Source organism: Catharus ustulatus, chromosome 18 (assembly GCF_009819885.2).
Source record: "Catharus ustulatus isolate bCatUst1 chromosome 18, bCatUst1.pri.v2, whole genome shotgun sequence".
NCBI classification, from domain to species: Eukaryota; Metazoa; Chordata; class Aves; order Passeriformes; family Turdidae; genus Catharus; species Catharus ustulatus.
Window position 1 is genome coordinate 2,694,432 of NC_046238.1, and position 9,600 is coordinate 2,704,031.

The following is a 9,600-nucleotide window of genomic DNA, read 5'->3' on the forward strand; positions in this document are numbered from 1 at the left end:
TTCTCTTCAAAAGCCATACTTGAGGCTTTCACTAACCAGGCACATCTCTTACAGCACTTCTGACCTGGAATGTAGGACACAGGATCCACAAACACGCAGCATCTGACCCCAGCAATCAGCCTGGTGACACAGGCTGAGTGCTGCTCTGAGTTCTTTTACTGACACGTACCTGACAGGCAGGGTGGGAGCAGAGGGCACAAAAGGCACTCTGAACACAAGTTCATACTCTACATAAGAGGAGATGTCTCTGCACAAAGCCTAATGCAGCTCTCAGTGCTACACACGTGTGTTACAGTGCAGGCAGTTCTAACAGCAATAAAGTGATGTGATTTATGATTGCAACACAGCCACCAGGAAAATCCCCTCAACACACACAAAAAAAATTATCTGCATACTTCGAGATCCTCTCTCTCATACTTGAATCTTAATTTTTCTAAACTGGCAATGTACAGCTGGTGAAGAACACCAGAACTTAGGTGATGTAATTACATCCTATTTTTGCAGTAATGCAATCCTTGTATCAACACATCCAATGGTGCTTTACAGCTACTACAAGAGTCTGTATTATCCTTTCATAAAGAAAAACTGTTAAAACCTAAGAAAAAGAGACAACATCATCACCTTCTGAGCAAAGAAAACACCAGAAACAAACACAAAGGAGAAGAGTTTTTAAAGTACTGAAATCATAATATATCCAGGCTGTTTTTCCTTTTCATCAGAAAAATCTTTCCTTCTAATATAAATTTAGTGTGCCTGTGTAACTCCAAAATAGGAGACAGAAAAGGCAGAGCAGTAGCCCAAGGTCATGTACCATGTCAGCAGCACAGAAGCAGAGAACCCAGATCTATCCCACACTCCATTAGACAACAGTCTCCTCTTAATTAGATAGGAAAATTAACCATACTGAAAAAAGCAACTGAATTCAGCTACTAATCAAGTTTTCCAAGAGGACTCAGCAGTGTATGTTCTATGACCTCTGCCAGTCTGGTCTCATACTTACTCAGACTCAGCAATCAGAGCCTCAGTTTGGGGAATCTGATTTTTCACTTATTTGTTTATAATAAAAACAACTAATGTACTTTGGCACGGAAGCCTAACAAACTTTCTGTGCTGTCATTTGTCTCATGAGATGACAGAAACACTTTTGACTTTTCAGGAACAAAAAGACATCCCGTTCTCACCCTCTGTGAGGAAAAGGGGAAAGAGGAGGGGAGGGGGGGAAAAAAAAAGCTTTTGAATGATTGCTTATTCAATTTTCAATAGCCAGCCTGATTTCCTCTCCAGGAAACACATCTGTCTCCATGGTCAAGACTGATGTCACCAGTCATTGCTCAGCTGGTACTGCTGAATTACAGACCCAAAACCAGAGCCCTGTGGAAAGTGTTGGTGTGGGGAGAGCAGATTCCCAGCACAGCACAAACTGCAGCACCAGGACAACCCTTCCCCCAGCACACACCAGCTCCAGAGCACATTCTCCTCTGCCCATCCTAATTAGCTTGCCCTTAGCTAAAGAGTCACCACAATTTCCACTGCCCCCAAGAGCTGCCGCATTTATTTTTTTTCAAGTAGTTAATTACAACTCCAGGGCAAAGTCTACTGTAAACTTTTACTCCCTACCTAAACAATTTAATATTCTGCAAGTTTTTGTTTCTGCTGTCCAGCTCCCCAAGAATCACAGCCTTCACCTTAATCCTCAGAGTCTTCACTCCCGTTTTCCAGTTTTTCAGCAAGCACGTAGCATTTACACACAATGTAAGAAGATTGCCTAATCATGTTTAAGGAAAAAAATAAAGTTTAAATTCTTGTTCTTTTAGTCCTGTATGCAAAGCAAGATGTCCATTTAATGACTTGACTATCCAAAGGTCAGTTACCAAATTTGGTCAACACTGGTGCCATCACAGCCGTCAACATTCTTGTCACTGTCAAAAGCAACAACTGTCACCTTGCTATTATCAGGAAGGGAAGGCAACTGGAATATTCGCCATGTAGATTCTATTTACAGTCTGCATTGCATCCAAAAATGTCTTCCAATGATTATACATGGAGCTTGATAAAGATTAACCCAAAGGCAAGAAGAATGTCCAGTTAAACGCTTACTTACTCAAGGTTAGTTCTCAAAGCCAACAGCAGCATTGGGAAATCCCACCTCAAATAAGCAAACTGGGTTGAATGAAAAGCACTTTTTTAAAATACCTGTCTAGTGTAGTTATGTACTTATGACTCATGCAATGAAAGAGTCCCTGAAATTTTTGTTGGCTAGGACACAGAAACCTCGTCACAAGGAACTAATTTAAGAGACGGCAATCTTGCATCTACCCAGCAAGAGAGAATAATTTCAGTATGTACAGGTCATTTACATTGGAATATGTCACTCTGCCATACAGAACCCTAGGAAATAAAACAAAAATTGATAAATCATACTTACAAAAGATATGCAAGCGGCCAGCAACAAAATTCTAACTAGTAAGTCTTCAAATTGTTCAATCACAAGCTCGAGTAAGGTTTTTCCTGCAATATGTAACAAAGCCATTGAGTCATGCACATTTACAAAAATGAATTATCAACAAGAATTAGCAGAAGATTTCATAACCACGCTCACCTTCTTCTGCCGGCAGCTCTGTCAGTAGAAGATTTTTCCAGGAAGCATGTCAAAGAAAAAAAATCATCGAAGAAACACATTAGAGCATTATCAGGCATCCACACCAGATACTCTTCCTGAATTGCACACTCAGCTGGGCTGGATTTGACAAGACACACTGAAAGCCCCACGAAGGTGGCTCTTTTCACCAGAGGATGTGAATGGAACTGAGAGTTTTGCATTTTAAGACACATAAAGGTTTGCGGGAATGTGCCAAGGGTTATAATTCAGTCAAGTCATCACTCCAGCCAGCTGTGGGACTTCTGCTGTTGCTGCACACAAAGGGTCAAAGGCTCAAAATGCTTTTCAAATGCTTTCCGACAAAGCTTTTCCTCCACATTCACTTAAAAAAACCACAACTTGGTTCAAAATATTTCAGATTCTTTCCTCCATTTTAAGAGTATGTTTTTATTTCTGCTCTCCCCTTTACGTTCCTGCAACTATATTTAGTAATCCAAGAGGCATAAAAGCAGTGTTAAAGCTAAAAAACCATCTCCACCGTGTAATCTTCTCACAGATTTTCATTTTTACAAAACGGCAAGTGAGTTCAGAAGGGACTAGGACAGCCAAGCAGTGAGGATTAAAAAAAAATCGACTAAATTTTGTGTCCCGACTGGAGAGAAAGGGGGTGAAAGGCGCTAAAAAGCTGGGGAAAATGAAGGTCAGGACGGGCAAAAAAAAAAAAAAAAAAAAAAAAAAAAAGGCAAATCCTAAACCGCAAAGCGCTTCATTTCAGAACAGAAGAAGGTTTCCCACCGTTCCGGTGGAAGGGAACGGAGGTGACACCCTCCTCCCCAGAGCAGCCCTGCGAGCTCGGGATTGAAAGAAACCCACGAGGTGGAGTTCAAGTCAGCCATCTTCTCTCCCTCGCTCCTATTCCGGGTCCTGGAAGAGATGCCGGCTTTGCCAGTGCACACGCGTTAGGCCTCGCACAGGGCCCCGGCAGGGATGAGGGAGAGGAGAGAGGGCTGGAAAGGGAGCACAGGGGAAGAGGGCGAGCGCCGGCGGCAGCATCCCCGCGCCGGGGCCGCCTCACCTACCGTTGGAGCCCCATTTCTCCTTCAGCTTCTTCACTTGCTCGAGGCTGAGCCCGGTGCTCTCGTTGACGCCGAAATAAGCCAAAACTTCCTCCACAGTCTTTGTGTGCGCGTTCTCCATGGCTGGGGCAGGGAGCAGCAAATGGTGCCGTGCCTCGCCTCTTCCTCCTCCCTCTCCTCCTCCTCAGCGGCGGCGGGGGCGGCGGCGAGACCCCTCCTCAGCCCTCACCACCCCCGTGCTACCACCATAGACCCTCTCCCGCAGCACAGGAGCCCGAGCACACCTCTCTCTTCGCGGAGGAGGCCGAGAGAGGTAGGAAAAAATTTAAAAATAAAAAAATAAAAAATAGGGAATGCTGCCCTGAAAAAAAAAAAAAAGGAAAAAAAAAAAAAGCCCCCACCCCCCCTCCCACCCCTCACGCCTCCGAGGGAGCCGAGCCGCCTCTCCGGCGGGGACCAGAGACTTCGGGCGGGGAGCGCGCGGGCCCCCGGAGCCGCTGTGGGTCCCTGCGGGGATGGGCCGCGTCCAGGTGCCCGAGCGGCCTCTCCGCTCGCCTCAGCGGCTCCGAGCCGCCCCCGGTAACGGAGGGCGATAACGGCGCGGGGGACAAAAAACAGCAGCTGCCCCGCTGCCCGCAAAAGGTCAGGATCGCCCCCTTCCTTCCTTCTCTAGCGGCCCGCTCCCTCCCGGCCGGCCCAGGCCGCTGTCGCCGTCACGGCTCGGGCTCCCCCTCGCCCGCCGCTGCCTCCGCTCGCTCCGGTCGCACAGCGGCGGCGGCGGCTCTAATGTAACTCGGGGGCCGCCCGGTGCTCTCTCGCCGCCGCGGCATGTGGACGCCGCTCATTGGCGGGGCCGGGGCGCGGGGCGGGCGTGCTGGCGGCCCCGCCCGCGGGGCGGAGGCGATGGCTGCGGCGCGGCCCCTGCGCACCGCGCTCCGCTGCCGCCCGTATTCCCGGCCGTGCTCCCGCCCGGGGCCCGGCGGCGGCTGCGCCTCGCGCGGCGGTCGCGCCGCTTCCGCTGCGCACCGGGACAGCCCCGCAGGTGCGGTGCGCGCTTTCCCGCCCTTGCTGCCCCGGCGGGAGCCGCCCCGGTCCGGCCTCAGCGCTCCGTGAGGGGAGCGGGGCGGCCTGAGGGGAGCTGCCGCCATAGGGGTCTTGGCGCGGGGGGTGGCGCGGAGCTGCACCGGCGCCTGTCGCGACAGGAGCGCCAGCTGTCCTGGGAGCACTGCCCTCACTCTGTCGTGATAGAAACCTCATCCAGTCCAGGGTTGAGTGTGGAGTTGGCCCCCAGCTCAGGAGCATCATCCGGTCAAGGGGTGACTGTGAGGCTGCGCGCTCTGTCACGACAGGAGCATCATCCTGTCAGAGTGTGAGGGTGAGGCTCTGTCAGGGAGGCCGTGGATTTTCCCTCACTGGGGACATTCCAAACCCACCTGGGCGCCTTCCTGTGTCCCCCTGCCATGGCAGAGAGTTGGACTGGGTGATCTCAGGGGTGCCTTCCAACCCTAAAGACTGATTGTGAGGGGCCTGTGTCGCGACAGGAGGCTCATCCATCACGAGTGTGCGGAGGTGAGGGCCGTGTGGCGGGGTCACTCCCCGAGGTCGTGCCCTGAGCAGTGTCCCCAGCTGCCGTCGCAAACACGGCGGTGACAGCACACTCAGCCCGGCGATACCGTGAGGAGCAGTGGGCTGCCCGCGGTGATTCCAGCGCTGCTGAGCGGGGAGCAGCCAGCTCTCCTCAGCACCGTATCGCGGATCTGGCACAGCACACGAACCACAGAGAGCACACAAAACTGACTGATCCCACCCGGTAATTTATGGGAACATCACTGAACACAAACCAGAGAGAAATCAGGGCCAACTGACATTAATACACCTGCAACACGCACAGCGGATCAGCACACAGCATCAACACCTTTAAAACTTGGATCCAAGTGATGTTCCTGTGTACATGTGTCTGTGCAAATAGCAAAGCTGATCCCTACATGTGTGCTGGCTTACATAAATACAGATCCTACATACAATCTGCATTTCCCCCACCCACAGCACCACGCTATAAGAAACCGCAAGTCTGATCGGGAATGAAATATCTCAGTCTTACCTCTGTGCTAGAAAAGGGATGGAGAGGGACAGCCCTGGTAAAATTGGGGTGTTCTAGGGTACATGAGGCCCTGTATCCTCTCTAACAAAAGCACAACTGCTCAAAAAGGCTCCTCTGTGAATGGCCAAGGTCCAAGGAAGGACAACTCGACAGCCTACACTTCACAGGGCAGTTCTGAATGAAAACTCCTGAGCTAGGTCTGATGACCCAGTTCAGGTAAGGCAATTACTTATTCCATGCCATGCCCATATTAATTTCATCTTGCTTATCAGCAGGATTAATCAGCATGGCCAAATGTTGCATCAGTACAGTTATGTTGCTTTTCATACCTCACACAACACCTAAATAGACTTAGCCTGTTATGGAGGTAAAGAATGTCAGCATGACAGGTGCATATAATTTATACAATTTACTGTAATTTTTTTGACCAGTTTTAATAATTTTCTTGATATGGCATGAATTCATGATGCCACCATCCCCAAAAACATGTACATATGCACGTGCAACATTAAAAAAAACATGCTTTCCACAATAATTCCATATGGAATAATGCCAACTACTTGAATTAATGTATTTCACTATAAACTCAGTTTATCTCTAAGAGTAGTTTCTTCCCTTCTACCACATTAATAAAACCTGGATTATATATATATTTTTTTGTAAAAATACATTTACACACAAACATATTTACTGGCCTTCATATACAAGTGCACATGTAACGGACTTGGAAATCCTGCCTTTCATTTTCTTACTATTTTAAAATATTACAATTAATCATCTATAACAATTTTCAAAACAAAATGATACTAGAAAGAAACCCAGGTCACATTTCCCATTATTTCTCCCTGTGTTGTATTTCCTCTGTCATTCTTGGTTTCCTTTCTGTGGCTGTTTCCTAAAGGCCTTATGAAAAATTATTTTAAGCATACCAGAGGCATGGCACATGCAATTAGATCTTGGCAGAGGGTAAAATAAAGTAGATACTGTGTTCTTTCTATCTAACTTGTTAACAGGAGGAAATGCTGCTAGGAAGGCAAACAGAGTCTGAATTCTAGCAAATCCTGGAGAACTCTTGGCATTCTCTGGGGTTCACTAGTTCAGCTACAGTCTGACAGCTCCCATTCGTTGTTTCTCTCTCATCCATTCAGTGCAGAGGACTTGATTCTTCCCCCTTTTTCCACCCTATATAAAACCTGGAAAAAAGCTGGAAGCACAGTCCTGTGCCTGTGTTTATTCCTGTCACATGTTCTGTTATGGCTCAGGGAATTTTGAGAGAAGAATGACTGAATTAAGGATGTTCTACAGTTCTTCCAGAGCAGAATAACCTCTGCATTTCCTTCACAGTCCTTTCCCTGTGTTTCTCTGGAAGTGCAGGGCTGAGGGTTCCTTTGCAGGTGATACCTTCCAAATCTTGACAGCTCCACACTGGAGAAACATTTGCAGATACAATTCATGGTCTAGACAGCACAGTACAGAAGGAGCTACAAATACCCATGTAGACTCTGCAGCAGAAGCAGTACCTGCTAAATTTGGCATCACTTGAGATTGTACAAATTTAGAAATGTGACTTGAAATCGGTGTTGTTTCCCATCGCTCTGCAAGGATTCATAATGCTTTCCATGACATTTGTCTTGTCTTTTAGAGAAGATGTTTGTCTAAAGATGATCATCTCAAGATGGCCATTTTGACCCAAATCAATATGATAGCACCTCAGCAAACAAGCTCATGAAAGCTTCCAGGCTTCCAGCAGGTGCAGAGAGCTTTACCTTCTCCATTTTTAAGGAAGGCAATCAATTCATTTTGCTGCTGCAAAGTTGCAGTTTGTTATTAGAGTGTAACCCCTTGGAGTGGTACCTGGGAAAGAAACACAACAAAATGGGGCAGTTTTGGCCTTGTTGAGATTCCATTCACATAATGGAAGTGTATATTCCTACATTTGGCCTACTATTTTTTTTTTCACTGTAATATATTAAGAAGAAGCAGCCAACACATCAGGCAGCAGCATTAAAACAGTTCCTGTAATGCTTACTAATTGAAGTAAATGGGAATTTGGCCTGAGAGAGGACTGCAGGATGCTTTCCTTCAAATTGCAATAACATTAAGTCATCCCTAGTGCTGCAAAGCAGATTCACAGCAGAGTTACTGGCCATAATGTGAATTGTCTCTTGCTGTACACAAACACATATGTTTTGTAGCTCCCTTTTCAAACAAGATTAATGGTTTTGAGTGCAGCTAAACTCAGCATGGAAGAGCACAACATAAAATGCCAGTTGTTGAGCCAAAACACATGAATGCTGACCTGCAATAGGATCCCTTTCAGTGAACATAGACAAAGTGAGAATATTCTGTTTAATTGTGCCAAATTATGTCATGATTTTTGCAGACTGGCTAATTGCCTAATGGGGCTTGTGTTGAGACCACCAAACTCTCTGCTCTCATCACCCTGGCTGATTTCAAATCCAAGTCTTCGTGAGTGACAAATGGGGGCATTGTTTCTTCCTCCCACAGTGCTATTTTATTCCTCTGAAATTACAGTTATTAAAATGTTTCAGCCAGTTGAAATCTACTAAGGCATATTAAAATGCTGCAAAAGTGCTGTATCAAAGTGGAAAGGTTTTAAATCTGCAGTTCTGTCATAGGATAATGCAGTTTAAATATAGTAACTGTTTTTTCCAGTCAGCTTGCTCTTTGAATTGGTGGTATTATGTCAAGGGTTTTTTTTCCCCTCTTTCCCCCTTTAAGAAGCTTATAGCTTAAACAGCAAAATGCAAAAAATACTGGGATGAAACAATTATACAAACCTAGCAGAGGAATAAGTGATAAAATATGAATTTGAATGTTGATAATTAAGATAATCTGAGTTTATTCTGAATAATTGTTATTCCTAGGCAATGTGTGTCCCTGTGTCAGCAGCAGGTAGAATTTGACTTCCACAGAGACTGAGAGACTGGGATCACAAAGGATGGTGTTGCTGCTGGGAGATTTCTAGAACTGTGTTCCTGCACAGAGCAGCTCCTGCTGCCTTGGAAGTGTAAAGAGGCAGCGAGACAGAGTCTGAGCTCAGTGACAGAACCATGAGAGATCACACCTTGGCTGGGTGGATTTCTTATTTGATTTCTATATCCTATTCATGGCCATTTGGTTCATCTCCAAAGACTCCATTGGAGTATTTGCCACAATAATCTCCATTTCCCTGCTTGGAAAAATCTGTGTATCCCATGCTGGTGTCAGTAGAGATCTGGGTGTTTGGGAGAGAAACATTTTATCAGAACCAACGTCCATCATACATATCTGAAAAAATAATTTCTCCTCATTTTGATGGTGAGTCAGTTCCCTGGAAAAGAAATCAGCTGGACTGTTATTTTAAAAAATGCACAGCAACTTTAGAAAGAAAGCACTGGTTGGTGCCCACATGATTTGAATTCTTATCTCATCCTGACCTGATTTTTCCATCTAATTACGGTCTAATTCTGATTAATTTGGCAACTTGCTGCAATTCTTTTTTTCTTGTGTAAATATTCCTTGTGGGCTTCTGGATCTCAGTTTTGCTCTCTGTAGATGGGGCTGGGAGCTTGTAGGGGGCTGCATGGCCAAGCACAATGTTTGGAAAATGTAGTTTGTTGTTTGCAGGGTTTTACAGAATTGCCCTGTATTTTCTCTCTGTAACAAGGTTAGGGGTGTCAAAGCTGTGATCATCTACTTACCTGCAGAACTGCATACTGAGAGTGCACTTAATAGCATCATAAAAAGTTGAATTATTTTAGTGGTGGTCATGGGCCACCAATCCTGAGCCAAGGTGTCACTCAGGCTTAGAACAGCAAGAC

General features: G+C 46.2%; 1 protein-coding gene across 2 annotated transcripts in view; it reads right to left on the minus strand.

Annotated features, from left to right (window-relative positions):
* The window catches only part of ATP2A2 (ATPase sarcoplasmic/endoplasmic reticulum Ca2+ transporting 2), a 43,665-nt gene extending 39,609 nt beyond the window's left edge, over positions 1–4,056 (minus strand). Inside the window, exons 1-3 of one of the 2 annotated variants that reach the window (XM_033075499.2) lie at positions 3,679–4,056; positions 2,600–2,617; positions 2,426–2,508 (exon numbers count right to left, since the gene is read on the minus strand). In XM_033075499.2, coding sequence (XP_032931390.1) covers positions 2,426–2,508; positions 2,600–2,617; positions 3,679–3,796 — 219 coding nt within the window. In that variant the 5' untranslated portion in view covers positions 3,797–4,056. The remainder of the gene's footprint in view (positions 1–2,425; positions 2,509–2,599; positions 2,618–3,678) is intronic. The other variant, XM_042779822.1, reaches the window with a different exon arrangement.
* Positions 4,057–9,600: the final 5,544 nt, after the last annotated feature.